This window comes from Balaenoptera acutorostrata, chromosome 6 (assembly GCF_949987535.1).
Source record: "Balaenoptera acutorostrata chromosome 6, mBalAcu1.1, whole genome shotgun sequence".
Lineage (NCBI taxonomy): Eukaryota > Metazoa > Chordata > Mammalia > Artiodactyla > Balaenopteridae > Balaenoptera > Balaenoptera acutorostrata.
The window spans coordinates 101172328-101189136 of NC_080069.1; the positions used below are offsets into that span (position 1 = coordinate 101172328).

Genomic DNA, 16809 nt, shown 5'->3' on the forward strand with positions numbered 1-16809 from the left:
AAATAGACATTTCTCCAAAGATATACAGATTGCCAACAGACACATGAAAGAATGTTCAACATCATTAATCATTGGAGAAATGCAAATCAAAACTACAATGAGGGGCTTCCGTGGTGGCGCAGTGGTTGAGAATCTGCCTGCCAATGCAGAGAATACGGGTTCGAGCCCTGGTCTGGGAAGATCCCACATGCCGTGGAGCAACTGGGCCCGTGAGCCACAATTACTGAGCCTGCGCGTCTGGAGCCTGTGCTCCGCAACAAGAGAGGCCGCGATAGTGAGAGGCCCGCGCACCGCGATGAAGAATGGCCCCCACTTGCCGCAACTAGAGAAAGCCCTCACACAGAAACAAAGACCTAACGCAGCCATAAAAATAAATAAATAAATAAACCCAAAGTTAAAAAAAAAAAAAATAACTACAATGAGATATCATCTCACACTGGTCAGAATGGCCATCATCAAAAAATCTAGAAACAATAAATGCTGGAGAGGGTGTGGAGAAAAGGGAACACTCTTGCACTGTTGGTGGGAATGTAAATTGATACAGCCACTATGGAGAACAGTATGGAGGTTCCTTAAAAAACTAAAAATAGAACTACCATACGACCCAGCAATCTCACTACTGGGCATATACCCTGAGAAAACCATAATTCAAAAAGAGTCATGTACCAAAATGTTCACTGCAGCTCTATTTACAATAGCCAGGACATGGAAGCTACCTAAGTGTCCATCATCGGATGAACGGATAAAGATGTGGCACATATATACAATGGAATATTACTCAGCCATAAAAAGAAATGAAATGGAGGTATTTGTAATGAGGTGGATGGAGTTAGAGTCTGTTATACAGAGTGAAGTAAGTCAGAAAGAGAAAAACAAATACAGTATGCTAACACATATATATGGAATCTAAGGAAAAAAAAAAAAGGTCATGAAGAACCTAGTGGCAAGACGGGAATAAAGACACAGACCTACTAGAGAATGGACTTGAGGATATGGGGAGGGGGAGGGGTGAGATGTGACAGGGTGAGAGAGTGTCATGGACATATATACACTACCAAATATAAAATAGATAGCTAGTGGGAAGCAGCCGCATAGCACAGGGAGATCAGCTCGGTGCTTTGTGACCACCTAGAGGGGTGGGATAGGGAGGGTGGGAGGGAGGGAGATGCAAGAGGGAAAAGATATGGGAACATATGTATATGTATAACTGATTCACTTTGTTATAAAGCAGAAACTAACACACCACTGTAAAGCAATTATACTTCAATAAAGATGTTTAAAAAAATAAAAATAAAAAAAAATAAAGTTTGAATCTTTAAAAAAAAAAAAAAAAGAATCCGCCTGCAAATGCAGGGGACAAGGGTTCGAGCCCTGGTCCGGGAAGATCCCACATGCCACGGAGCAACTAAGCCCGTGCACCACAACTACTGAGCCTGCGCTCTAGAGCTCACGAGCCACAACTACTGAGCCCACCTGCCACAACTACTGAAGCCCGCGTGCCTAGAGCCCATGCTCTGCAACAAGAGAAGCCACCGCAATGAGAAGCCCGCGCACAGCAATAAAGAGTAGCCCCCGCTCGCGGCAACCAGAGAAAGCCCATGCGCAGCAACAAAGACCCAATGGAGCCAAAAATAAAAATAAATAAAATAAATAAATTTAAAAAGAAAAAAAAAAGATAAGGTGACCATATGTGTGCGGGTTTATCTCTGGGCTTTCTATCCTGTTCCATTGATCTATATTTCTGTTGTTGTGCCAGTACCATACTGTCTTGATTACTGTAGCTTTGTAGTATAGTCTAAAGTCAGGGAGCCTGATTCCTCCAGCTCCAATTTTTCTTTCTCAACATTGCTTTGGCTAATCAGCGTCTTTTGCATTTCCATACAAATTGTGCAATTTTTTGTTCTAGTTCTGTGAAAAATGCCATTGGTAGTTTGATAGGGATTACGTTGAATCTGTAGATTGCTTGGGGTAGCACAGCCATTTTCACAATGTTTATTCTTCCAATCCAAGAACATGATATATCTCTCCATCTGTTTGTATCGTCTTTAATTTCTTTCATCAGTGTCTTATAGTTTTCTGCATACAGGTCTTTTGTCTCCTTAGGTAGATTCCTAGGTATTTTATTCTTTTTGTTACAATGGAAAATGGGAGTGTTTCCTTAATTTCTCTTTCATATTTTTCATCATTAGTGTACAGGAATGCAAGAGATTTCTGTGCATTAATCCTGCTTTTTACCAAATTCATTGTTAGCTCTAGTAGTTTTCTGGTAGCATCTTTAGGATTCTCTATGTATAGTATCATGTCACCTGCAAACAGTGTCAGTTTTACTTCTTCTTTTCCTATTTGGATTCGTTTTATTTCTTTTCCTTCTCTGACTGCTGTGGCTAAAACTTCCAAAATTATGTTCAATAATAGCGGTGAGAGTGGGCAACCTTGTCTTGTTCCTGATCTTAGAGGAAGTGGTTTCAGTTTTTCACCACTGAGAACAATGTTGGCTGTGGGTTTGTCATATATGGCTTTTATTATGTTGAGGTAGGTTCCCTCTATGCCTACTTTCTGGAGAGTTTTTACCATAAATGGGTGTTGAATTTTGTCGAAAGCTTTTTCTGCATCTGTGAAATTATCATATGGTTTTTAATCCTTCAATTTGTTAATATGGTGTGTCATGTTGATTGATTTGTGTATAATGAAGAATCCTTGCATTCCTGGGATTAACTCCACTTGATCACAGTGGATGGTCCTTTTAATGTGCTGTTAGAAACTGTTTGCTAGTATTTTGTTGAGAATTTTTGCATCTATGTTCATCAGTGATACTGGCCTGTAGTTTTCTTTTTTTGTGACATCTTTGTCTGGTTTTGGTATCAGGGTGATGGTGGCCTCGTAGAATGAGTTTGGGAGTGTTCCTCCCTCTGCTATATTTTGGAAGGGTTTTGAGAAGGACAGGTGTTAGCTCTTCTGTAAATATTTGATAGAATATGCCTGTGAAGCCATCTGGTCCTGGGCTTTTGTTTGCTGGAAGATTTTTAATCACAGTCTCAATTTCAGTGCTTGTGATTGGTCTGTTTATATTTTCTATTTCTTCATGGTTCAGTCTCAGAAGGTTGTGCTTTTCTCAGAATCTGTCCATTTCTTCCAGGTTGTCCATTTTATTGGCATAGAGTTGCTTGTAGTAATCTCTCCCGATCCTTTGTATTTCTGCAATGTCCGTTGTTACTTACCCTTTTTCATTTCTAATTCTGTTGATTTGAGTCTTCTTCATTTTTTTCTTGATGAGTCCGGCTAATGGTTTATCAATTTTGTTTATCTTCTCAAAGAACCAGCTTTTAGTTTTATTCATCTTTGCTATTGTTTTCTTCATTTCTTTTTCATTTATTTCTGATCTGATCTTTATGATTTCTTTCCTTCTGCTAACACTGAGTTTTGTTCTTCTTTCTCTAACGCTTTAGGTGTAAGCTTAGGTTGTTTACTTGAGAGTTTTCTTGTTTCTTGAGGTAGCATTGTATTGCTATGAACTTCCCTCTTAGAACTGCTTTTGCTGCATCCCATCAGTTTTGGGTCGTCGAGTTTTCATTCTCATTTGTTTCTAGGTATTTTTTGATTTCCTCTTTGATTTTTTCAGTGGTCTCTTGGTTATTTAGTAGCGTCTTGTTTAGCCTCCATGTGTTTGTATTTTTTACAGTTTTTTTCCTGTAATCAACATCTAGTCTCATAGCGTTGTGGTCAGAAAAGATACTTGATACGATTTCAATTTTCTTAAATTTACCAAGGCTTGATTTGTAACCCAAGATATGATCTATCCTGGAGAATGTTCCATGAGCACTTGAGAACACTAATGATGAAAAATCTGAAAGTGAAATTAAGAAAACGCTCCCATTTATCATTGCAACAAAAAGAATAAAATATCTAGGTATAAACCTACCTAAGGAGACAAAAGACCTGTATACAGAAAATTATAAGACACTGATGAAAGAAATTAAAGATGATATAAATAGATGGAGAGATATACCATGTTCTTGGATTGGAAGAATCAACATTGTGAAAACGACTCTATTACCCAAAGCAATCTACAGATTCAATGCAATCCCTATCAAACTACCACTGGCATTTTTCACAGAACTAGAACAAAAAATTCCACAATTTGTATGGAAACACAAAAGACCCCGAATAGCCAAAGCAATCTTGAGAAAGAAAAACGGAGCTGGAGGAATCAGGCTCCCTGACTTCAGACTATACTACAAAGCTACAGTAATCAAGACAGTATGATACTGGCACAGAAACAGAAATATAGATCAATGGAACAGGATAGGAAGCCCAGAGATAAACCCACGCACATATGGTCACCTTATCTTTGATAAAGGAGGCAAGCATATACAGTGGAGAAAAGATAGCCTCTTCAATAAGTGGTGCTGGGAAAACTGGACAGCTACATGTAAAAGAATGAAATTAGAACACTCCCTAACACCATACACAAAAATAAACTCAAAATGGATTAAAGACCTAAATGTAAGGCCAGACACCATCAAACTCTTAGAGGAAAACATAGGCAGAACACTCTATAACATAAATCACAGCAAGATCCTTTTTGATCCACCTCCTAGAGAAATGGAAATAAAAACACAAATAAACAAATGGAACCTAATGAAACTTAAAAGCTTTTGCACAGCAAAGGAAACCATAAACAAGAGCAAAAGACAACCCTCAGAATGGGAGAAAATATTTGCAAAGGAAGCAACTGACAAAGGATTAATCTCCAAAATTTACAAGCAGTTCATGCAGCTCAATATCAAAAAAACAAACAACCCAATCTAAAAATGGGCAGAAGACCTAAACAGACATTTCTCCAAAGAAGATATACAGATTGCCAACAAACACATGAAAGGATGCTCAACATCACTAATCATTAGAGAAATGCAAGTCAAAACTACAATGAGATATCATCTCACACCGGTCAGAATAGCCATCATCAAAAAATCTACAAACAGTAAATGCTGGAGAGGGTGTGGAGAAAAGGGAACCCTCTTGCACTGTTGGTGGGAATGTAAATTGATACAGCCACTATGGAGAACAGTATGGAGGTTCCTTAAAAAACTAAAAATAGACCTACCATACGACCCAGCAATCCCACTACTGGGCATATACCCTGAGAAAACCATAATTCAGAAAGAGTCATGTACGAAAATGTTCATTGCAGCTCTATTTATAATAGCCAGGACATGGAAGCAACCTAAGGGTCCATCAACAGATGAATGGATAAAGAAGATGTGACACATATATACAATGGAATATTACTCAGCCATAAAAAGAAATGAAATTGAGTTATTTGTAGTGAGGTGGATGGACCTAGAGACTGTCATTCAGAGTGAAGTAAGTCAGAAAGAGAAAAAAAAAATACTGTATGCTAACACATATATATGGAATCTAAAAAAAAAAAAAAAAAGTCGTCATGAAGAACCTAGGGGCAAAACGGGAATAAAGATGCAGACCTACTAGAGAATGGACTTGAGGATATGGGGAGGGGGAAGGGTAAGCTGGGACAAAGTGAGAGAGTGGCATGTACATATATACACTACCAAACAGAAAAAAGATAGCTAGTGGGAAGCAGCTGCATAGCACAGGGAGATCAGCTCGGTGCTTTGTGACCACGTAGAGGGCTGGGATTGGGAGGGTGGGAGGGTGGGAGATGCAAGAGGGAAGAAATATGGGGACATATGTATATGTATAACTGATTCACTTTGTTATAAAGCAGAAACTAACACACCATTGTAAAGCAATTATACTCCAATAAAGATGTTTTTAAAAAAAAAGTGTATTCTGTTGTTTTTGGATGGAATGTCCTATAAATATCAATTAAGTTCATCTTGTTTAATGTGTCATTTAAGCTTATGTTTCCTTATTTATTTTCATTTCGGATGATCTGTCCATTGGTGAAAGTGGGGTGTTAAAGTCCCCTACTATGATTGTGTTACTGTCATTTTCCCCTTTTAAGGCTGTTAGCCTTTGCCTTATGTATTGAGGTGCTCCTATGTTGGGTGCATAAATATTTACAATTGTTATATCTTCTTCTTGGATCGATCCCTTGATCATTATGTAGTGTCCTTCTTTGTCTCTTGTAATAGTCTTTATTTTAAAGTCTATTTTTTCTGATAAGAGAATTGCTACTCCAGCTTTCTTTTGATTTCCATTTGCATGGAATATCTTTTTCTATCCCCTCATTTTCAGTCTGTATGTGTCCCTAGGTCTGAAGTGGGTCTCTTGTAGACAGGATATATATGGGTCTTGTTTTTGTATCCATTCAGCCAGTCTATGTCTTTTGGTTGGAGCATTTAATCCATTTACATTTAAGGTAATTATCGATATGTATGTTCCTATTACCATTTTCTGAATTGTTTTGGGTTTGTTATTGCAGGCCTTTTCCTTCTCTTGTGTTTCCTGCCTAGAGAAGTTCCTTTAGCATTTGTTGTAAAGCTGGTTTGGTGTTGCTGAATTCTCTTAACTTTTGCTTGTCTGTAAAGGTTTTAATTTCTCCATCGAAACTGAATGAGATCCTTGCTGGGTAGAGTAGTCTTGGTTGTATGTTTTTCCCTTTCATCACTTTAAATATGTCCGGCCACTCCCTTCTGGTTTACAGAGTTTCTGCTGAAAGATCAGTTGTTAACCTTATGGGGATTCCCTTGCATGTTATTTGTTGCTTTTCCCTTGTTGCTTTTAATATTTTTCTTTGTATTTAATTTTTGATAGTTTGATTAATATGTGTCTTGGCGTGTTTCTCCATGGATTTATTCTGTATGGGACTCTCTGTGCTTCTTGGACTTGATTGACTATTTCCTTTCCCATGTTAGGGAAGTTTTCCACTATAATCTCTTCAAATACTTTCTCAGACCCTTTCTTTTTCTCTTCTTCTTCTGGGACCCCTATAATTCTAATGTTGGTGTGTTTATTGTTGTCCCAGAGGTCTCTGAGACTGTCCTCAATTCTTTTCATTCTTTTTTCTTTATTCTGCTCTGCGGTAGTCATTTCCACTATTTTATCTTCCAGGTCACTTATCCGTTCTTCTACCTCGGTTATTCTTCTATTGATTCCTTCTAGAGAATTTTTAATTTCATTTATTGGTCATCATTGTTTGTTTGCTCTTTAGTTCTTCTCAGTCCTTGTTAAACGTTTCTTTTATTTTCTCCATTCTATTTCCAAGATTTTGGATCATCTATCATTACTCTGAATTCTTTTTCAGGCAGACTGCCTATTTCCTCTTCATTTGTTTGGTCTGGTGGGTTTCTACCTTGCTCCTTCATCTGCTGCATATTTCTCTGTCTTCTCATTTTGTTTAACTTACTGTGTTTGGGGTCTCCTTTTTGCAGGCTACAGGTTCATAGTTCCCGTTGGTTTTGGTGTCTGCCCCCAGTGGGTGATGTTCGTTCAGTGGCTTGTGTAAGCTTCCTGGTGGAGGGGACTGGTGCCTGTGTTCTGGTGGGTGGGGCTGGATCTTGTCTTTCTGGTGGGCAGGGCCGCATCCGGTGCTGTGTTTTGGGGTGCTGTGAACTTAGTATGATTTTAGTCAGCCTCTCTGCTAATGGGTGGGGTTGTGTTCCTGTCTTGCTAGTTGTTTGGCATGGGGCATCCAACACTGGAGCTTGCTGGCCGTTGGGTGGAGCTGGGTCTCAGCGTTGAGACAGAGATCTCTGGTAGAGCTCTCACCGATTGATATTACATGGTGCAGGGAGGTCTCTGGTGGTCCAATGTCCTAAACTCGGCTCTCCCACCTCAGCAGCTCAGGCTTGACACCTGGCCAGAGCACCAAGACCCTGTCAGCCACACGGCCAGGTACATGGGGATTTTCTTGTCTTTTGGGAAGTCTGAGGTCTTCTGCCAGTGTTCAGTATGTGTCCTGTAGGAGTTGTTCCACATGTAGATGTATTTTTCATGTATTTGTGGGGAGGAAGGGGACCTCCACGTCTTCCTCCTCCACCATCTTTAAGGTCCTCCAATTCACCCATTTAAGTGTAAACTCAACAGTTTTTTAGTACATTCACAGTTATGCAACAATTACCAAAATCAATTTTGGAACATTTTCATCCCCCCAAAAGAAAACTCCATACTCATTAGTAATCAATCCCCCATTTCTCCCCAATCCCCCTACCCCTGAAAACCACTACTGTACTTTGTTTCTGTAGGTATGCCTCTTCCACACATTTTATATAAATGGATGTGGTCTTTTATGACTGCTTCTTTTACTTAGCCTAATGTTTTCAAGGTTCATCCATGTTGTAAAATGTATCAGTTAGTCCTTCCTATTTATGGCCAAATAATATCCCAGTATGTGGATATACAACATTTTATTTATCCATTCATCAGTTAATGGACATTCAATGGTTGCTTTTAGATATTATCCCTGTGTCTTGCAAATGAGGATCACAAATATTTTACAGTGTTTCGTAGCAATATCATCTCTCTTCAGCTGTCTTCCCTTTTAGACTCTTGAGCAAAAGGTTTCAAACCTATCTTTTCTCTAAGTAATTTGAAATTTACTTCTTTAAAATCTAAGGCACATTTCTCCAGCTATCCAAATTCCCCTTCTTTATCCTTTTCCCAAATATATATATAAAAGTCTAAAAGCCTTCTGCAATGACTGGATCTTTCTTCTATGATAGTTCTGATATGTATATCCACATACAGTGGACCTTTGAACAACACAGGTTGGAACAGCACAGGTCCACTTACACGTGGATTTTTTCCACTAAATATGTACTACAGTGCTCCACAATCTGTGGTTGGTTGAATCCGAGGATGTGGAACCAGGTATATGAGCACCAACTGTAAAGTTATACGGGAGTTTTTTGACCACACAGAAGGTCAGCGCCTCTAACCACCACATTATTCAAGGGTCAACTGTACTTATCTTTCATTTATTCAATAAATATTTTTTTAAAAACTTCCATGTGACAGTTGATTTGGTTATCTGGCATGGACCCAGGAAGATCAGTAACACATTTTTCTCTTAACTTTTAAGTTGACCACAATTCCATCCTGAGGTTAGCAGATTACTGTGTGTACGATATCATTTCCAAGATACCTTTTTTTTTGAGATTTTGTTTTTGAATTTTAAACAAGAAATCACACACTAATACTTTTTTTCTGGCACACATCTCACTGCAACAAATCTTGCCAATCCCCAGACAATCCTAATTACTTCAATACATTAAAACTTCAAACTACGTTCATTTCCACAGGCAAAACTAGGGGGAAAAAAAGAGATATCCCAAATCCATATCATGGAGTCTGATCTTAGCTGTGATAACTGTGCCTTCTCCTCTGTCTTTCATCTCCCCTTCACAGAGCTTCAGTTTCCTGTCTCTACATCTTGAATCACATAAATACCCCTTCTTAAAATACACTCTTCCTTCTCTTTATTCGCCCAGGACCTATCATTCCATTCCTTCAAGGTTTATCTCAAGTGCCACATTAAAGCACTAAACTCAGTTCTGGGCACACACTTCTAGCATACCACAGTAGAAAGAGCAAGGGATTTGGAATTAGTCTTCAGTTTGAAACCAAGCTCTGCAATTTACTACATGACCATAGGGAATTTACTTAGCTTTGCTAAGTCTGTTTCCTCATCTATAAAGGGGGTAAAATAATTCAGACTACAATAAGTTTCTTGGAAAGATTAAATGAAACAAATTGGAAACTGCCAAGCACAGTTATCAGCAAATAATAAAATATAATATGTGTTAATACTTTTTCTCCACAAAGCCTTATTTGGTCACCCAAGCTTAGTGATCATTCTGTTCTAAAGCACAAATAATGAATCAGAACTATCTTGAACATGAAGCAAAAGGCCTACCTCTCAGATTATTCAGGCTACCAGCACTAATCAATATGATCATCCAGAAGGTTTAATTTCATCATATATTGCTTGTTGACTTGCAGATTTAAGCCTATCTCAAAAATAGAAATTGTTCTAAACAGAATCTCCATTTTTGCTTTATCAAAGCAAGAAGTCACTACCACTGAAGACCCTGTAAAGAGAAAGCCACAAAAAGAGGCTCTTCCCTTACCTTGTGGGTTATCCATTCTCGTCCATACTGATACACATTGTTAGCCGCGGAATTAAGGGCTCTTTGGACTACCTGAGCCTCAGGAAGCCAACTAATTTAAAATAAAGAAAGAAAAAATGAAAAACTAATATAGTGCACTGCACCAAACTCTTGGAACTTAATTTTTTAAACACTCATTAACTGACATTACACACTTACAAATGTAATAATCTTATAGTATAATAATATGAACAGGAAATTTGGATCTCTAAATACAGATGTGACTTGGGAGAAATTAAGTAGCTTTTACATTACTCCAGTATTTATAGATTCATTAGTGGTTTGAAGAGACTGTTGAATATTTTCAGTTACATGGTACTACATTTTAGGGGAAAACTATAACCTGTATTATTATTCAAAAGTGTGAAATTCACAGAGGTATCTGGATAGATCCTTAATGACTAAGAAACATCTATTAGGCCTGATAAAAAAAATCTTGCTGGCTGCTGTGAAAACACTTTGCCACTGCAGGTGTCCGAAGAGCAACAGATAAAGAGGGGCTGTTGTGAGGCCAAGTCAAAGGCTTTGGCTCAGTCCAGACCTCCTCACCACCAGTGCCCTCTAGGAGACATGGGGCCAGAAACAACCTGAGCAACCTTTGCTGGGACAAACTGGGACACACCTTGGTCTTATACCAACCACAGCCTCTAAACTGGGCTTCTTGCTTCAGACATTTACTACATCAGTCAATCACTAACTCTCTTAGCCTCAGTCAAAACGTATCCCTCAGGTGAAACCAAGCTCCTACAATTAGGAATGGCCTACCCTCATCTTCCTGGGTAAAGATTAATCTCTATCACAGTATGACCTACCAAGAGAACAGCCCCAATTAAAAACAGCTTCATCTACTGGGTTCCTCCCAAGTAAGGGCAGGGCTAAGTGACATTCAGTATCATCGTAGTGCCATCTCCTAATGCAGGTCCTGAGAATCAACAGGCTTGAGACTAGTGAGTAGTAAGTAGAAAATGAGTTCTAGACTAACAATACTGTCCAGGAAAAGAATTAAGATGTGTTCCAACTTCAATTTCATTTTCTTTGAAGCTCTACTAGGCTGATCCTACCCTGAGTCTTTCTAATTTATACTTCAGCTCACCAAGCACATCCACAGGAAGTCGAGGTACCTATGTAGGGCACATAAAATGTGTACCACACTGGAAGAAAGTATATCTAATCAATTCTTAACTGTATCACCTCCGCTAAGAGCACCCACATGAATTTCCCACAAGGTCAACTGCCATCTTCAGGACAAGAATCCACTGAGTACTGAGATTTGTAAGAAACTATTAATTCATGACCACCCCCCTAATCTGCTGCAAAAGAATCAGACCTCCCACAAATTACTGAAGTCTAAATAGCTTTTGGGCTTCCCTGGTGGCGCAGTGGTTAGGAATCTGCCTGCCAATGCAGGGCACACGGGTTTGAGCTCTGGTCTGGGAAGATCCCACATGCCGCGGAGCAACTAAGCCCGTGAGCCACAGCTACTGAGCCTGCACGTCTGGATCCTGTGCTCCGCAACAGGAGAGGCCGCAACAGTGAGAGGCCCGTGCACCGCGATGAAGAGTAGCCCCCACTTGCCGCAACTGGAGAAAGCCCTCGCACAGAAACAAAGACCCAACACAGCCAAAAATAAATAAATAAATAAATTTATTTTAAAAACCCAAAAAACAAAAAACAAATAAATAGCTTTTAAATTCTTTCCTGCATAGAATATTATTCAGCAATAAAAAGGAACATACTATTGCTACATACAACATCTTCAGTGGACTTCAAGGGAATTATGCTAAGTGAGAAAAGCCAATCTCACAAGGCTGCATACGCTATGATTAGATTTATGTATCAAACAACGACAACAATATTATCAAACAACAATATTACAGATATGGAGAACAAAATACTGGTTGCCAAGGGTTAGGAATATGTTGGAGGAGGAGGTAGAGGGTAGGTGTGGCAAAAAGGGGTGGCATGAGGGAGCCTTGTGGTGATGGAACAGTTCTGTATCTTGACATGGTGTTAATAGCTAACAGGAAGCATGATAAAACTGCAGAGAACACATATAATATACACACGCACACATACATACACAAGTGCATGTAAAACTAGTGAAATGTCGATTTCCTGGTTTTGTTATTGTATAGTTATACAAGATGACAACAACAGTAGAGAAGGTGGGGCGAAGAGTCCAGGGGACCTCCCTATACATTTCTTTGCAAGTCCCTGTGAACTTTATAATTATTCCCAAATTTAAAAACAAAAACAACCAACTTTCTGAACTACTCTGATCTGGGGCTCCCCACTTTGTGTGTGCCTTCAAAACAATAGTAGAGATAGTACTATTACAATTGAAAACCAGTACAGAAGGGCTTTGGACTTATTTCCACTACAGAAGAATGACCACCAAAGAAAAAGAGCCCTCTTCTAAGGAGATAATTAAGGCTGCCTGTTTGTTTGTTTGTTTGTTTTTTAGAGATTGGAGTTTATTTATTTATTTATTTATTTTTGGCTGTGTTGGGTCTTCGTTTCTATGCGAGGGCTTTCTCTAGTTGCGGCAAGTGGGGGCCACTCTTCATCGCGGTGCGCGGGCCCCTCACTATTGCGGCCTCTCTTGTTCTGGAGCACAGGCTCCAGATGCGCAGGCTCAGTAGTTGTGGCTCACAGGCCTAGTTGCTCCGCGGCATGTGGGATCTTCCCAGACCGGGGCTCGAACCCATGTCCCCTGCATTGGCAGGCAGATTCTCAACCACTGCACCACCAGGGAAGCCCAGGCTGCCTGTTTTTTAACTTCACTCCAGATCACTCTCCTGAACTGTACACCAACATAATCAATAGCCTACTAGATGCCTCTGTTGACACTTACCATAAACACCTCAAACTCATCACGTAAAAAGTAAGTGAATTAGTTTTCCCACCATATCTGCTTCTCTGTTTCCTATCTTGGTGAATCCACCATCATCCACTAACTTCCAAAGCTTGAAACATTAGAGTCACGCTAGGTTTCGTTTTCCTATACCCAATTAATCACCAACTAACCCCCTTAAGATCTTACAAATCTGTCTGTCCTGTTCACTCCACAACAACTGTCCACAATTAAGAGCTTTACTGCCTCTCACCTAGTTTTACTCTAGCTTTTAACTGGTCTAAGAGGCTCAAGTCTTGGAACACCTTCCACCTTTTCTCCACAGCACAGAGGGAGACTGTTACAGAATAAAATCTGATCACTGTCACTTCTTATCTCCTTCACTAAGACAATGAACATATCTATCACTCTCAAAAGTTTCCTTGCGCCCCTCTGTACTCCCTCCCTGGAACCCGCCCCTATCCACAGCTACTGATCTATCTGTCACTAGATTACTGTTTTCTAGAACTTAACATAAATGGAATCATATCATATAGACTCTCTTTTGCTTGACTTCTTTCATTCACCATAATTATTCTGAGATTCATCCACGTTGCTGCATGAACTGACAGTTCATTTTTGTTTAATGCTAAGTATTATTCCTTTGAATGGATATACTACAGTTTGTAACTAATCAGAAATATTGAGAACAAGCACTGAGTATGCTCTGGGTAATAGGAGATAAGTGGGTAGAAGTCCTTCTGAGAATATTCAAATATGATTCTAAACCAAGTTCAAGAAATATCTTAAGCAGGTTTTCTATAAAGAAATAAAGTCAAGTCAAAGGAAAAAACCAAGTTAAATCTCAATTTATAATCCTAAAACTGGCAGAGTATTTCCTAACATAAATTAGTGACCACCTTGGGGTTAGTAAAAAAGGTCATGTAATTTGTCATCAAGTTCAATTTGGCGAACAGCATAGTCCAGCTGAACTCTCCACAAAGACATAAAAACCCTCTCACAGAAGCCAAATTAAACAAGTACACAAAGAGATCCTCTAAGACAGGGGTTGGCAGATTTCTTCTGTAAAGGGCCAGAATGTAAATAAATATTTTAGGTTTTTCGGAACATATAATCTGTATCACAACTACTCAATTCTGTCTGCCTTTGTAGCCCCAAAACAGCTACAGACAACATGTAAATGAATGGATATAGGTTGTTCCAATAAATCTCTATAAGAACAGGTGGCTGGATTTGGCCCTGAGCCACAGTGTGCAACCCTGCCGCAAAAACAATACAATATGGGAACACTGCTGACTGTGCCATGGGGGACTGTCACAACTTCCTTAGCCTTTGATCCTGCCTCCTCATCTGTGAAATGGGGATAATCTCTTCAACCTACTGAGGAATACATAACACAATGTAGGTGAAAGCTTAGTAAATCACAAACATGTGGAAAACTGTGAATCTCAATTCAAATATATGAACTCCCCCCTCCCCACCATCCCATTACATGCTATTCTCATGCAAAAATGACAACATTCATCAAAACCTTGGTAAATTCTTTTCTCTTCCAAGGTAACTGTATCAATGAAGATCATTTCATGCAAACAGACATAGAACCTTGGCCATCCATCTCTATTTTTGTCAAAACAAAATTCTTACTTTGCCCACTCAGGGTGATTTGCTAGAGTTTCATTAATCAAATTGCTTGTGACTTCAATCATGTGTACACTCTCTTGATGTACCTGTATTATGGATAAGAGGAGAAAAGAATCTCAATAAAAATTAAACCCAATTTAACATTTATTTTCTACACTATTATTGGAACAATGCTTTTAGAGTCAAGTAATTATACATTTTAGTTTCAATTAACTTAGAGACCTCCACTGAACAGCCGCTATCCATAATGTCCTAGGACACACACTATGGGAAATAAATTGTGCAGAATAGCTCCCTGTCTTCAAGCTCAACAATGGGGGGAGAAATGTAAATAGATACAAATACTTCCAAATATATACAATATAAATATATAGATATATTTAGTTCACATAAGTGTACGTGTGTATAGCGTGTATATGTGTGTGTGTGTGTATATATATATATATATATGCAATATCAATACTACATGGGCTTTAGAATTATAACACAATGTGAGACATATAGGGAAATAATCAACTGAGTAAGGTTTGTGAGTAAAGTAACCCAACTGAAAATGAATCTCAGAATTTACCTTGCTCAGTAATCAACAAAATGAGGGGGATAAAAAAGGAGAAGCCAATGTCAGGGAACATGTTCTATATGATTTTACTATTTTTAAAAGTATTAAATTGAGATTGGTTCAAGATGGTAGAGTAGAAGGATGTGCGCTCACTCCTTCTTGCGAGAGCACTGGAATCACAGCTAACTGCTGAACAATCATCAACAGGAAGACACTGGAACTCACCAAAAAATATACCCCACATCCAAAGACAAAGGAGAAGCCTCAATGACATGGTAGGAGGGGCAGAATCACAATAAAATCAAATCCCATAACCGCTGGGTGGGTGACTCACAAAGTGGAGAACAATTATACCACAGAAGTCCACCCACCAGAGTGAAGGTTCTGAGCCCCACGTCAAGATTCCCAACCTGAGGGTCCAGCAATGGAAGGAGGAATTCCCAGAGACTCAGACTTTGAAGGCTAGCAGGTTTGATTGCAGGACTTTGACAGGACTGGGGGAAACAGAGACTCACTCTTAGAGGGCACACACAAAGTAGTGTGCTCATCAGGACCAGGGGAAGGAGCAATGACCCCATAGAAGACTGAAACAGACCTACCTGCTAGTGTTGGAGGGTCTCCTGCAGAGGCAGGGGGTGGCTGTGGCTCACTAAGGGGACAAGGACACTGATAGCAGAAGTTCTGGGAAGTACTCCTTGGTGTGAGCCCTCCCAGAGCCTGACATTGGCCCCACCAAAGAGCCGGTAGGCTCCAGTGCTGGGTCACCTCAGGCCAAACAACCAACAGGGAGGGAACCCAACCCCACCCATGAGCAGACAAATGGATTAAACTTTTACTCAGCTCTGCCTGCCAGTGCAACACCCAGCTCTACCCACCACCACTCCCTCCCATCATGAAGCTTGCACAAGCCTCTTAGATAGCCTCATCCACCAGAGGGCAGACAGCAGAAGCAAGAACTACAATTCTGCAGCCTGTGGAACGAAAACCACAATCACAGAAAGATAGACAAAATGAAAAGGCAGAGGACTATGTATCAGATGAAGGAACAAGATAAAACCCCAGAAAAACAACTAAATGAAGTGGAGATAGGCAACTTTCCAAAAAAAGAACACAGAATAATGATAGTGAAGATGATTCAGGACCTCGGAAACAGAATGGAGGCAAAGATCGAGAAGATACAAGAAATGTTTAACAAAGACCTAGAAGAATTAAAGAACAAACAAACAGAGATGAACAATACAATAACTGAAATGAAAAATACACTAGAAAGAATCAATAGCAGAATAACTGAGGCAGAAGAATGGACCTAGAAGACAGAATGGTGGAATTCACTGCCACGAAACAGAATAAAGAAAAAAGAATGAAAAGAAATGAAGACAGCCTAAGAGACCTCTGGGACAACATTAAACGCAACTACGTTCGCATTATAGGGGTCCCAGAAGGAGAAGAGACAGAGAAAGGACTAGAGAAAATATTTGAAGAGATTATAGTGGAAAACTTCCCTAACATGGGAAAGGAAATAGCCATGCAAGTCCAGGAAGTGCAGAGAGTCCCAGGCAGGATAAACCCAAGGAGAAACACGCTGAGACACATAGTAATCAAATTGACAAAAATTAAAGAAAAAGAAAAATTATTAAAAGCAACAAGGGAAAAACGACAAATAA

The 16809-nt window shown here is 39.4% G+C and overlaps 1 protein-coding gene across 4 annotated transcripts in view; it reads right to left on the reverse strand.

Moving 5' to 3' along the window:
- Window positions 1-16809, reverse strand: part of TMEM245 (transmembrane protein 245) — a 103618-nt gene that overhangs the window by 41929 nt on the left and 44880 nt on the right. For all 4 annotated transcript variants that reach the window (XM_057548631.1, XM_007178240.2, XM_007178239.2 and 1 more), the window contains 2 exons: window positions 14590-14672; window positions 10053-10143 (listed from right to left, as the gene is read on the reverse strand). In XM_057548631.1, coding sequence (XP_057404614.1) covers window positions 10053-10143; window positions 14590-14672 — 174 coding nt within the window. The remainder of the gene's footprint in view (window positions 1-10052; window positions 10144-14589; window positions 14673-16809) is intronic.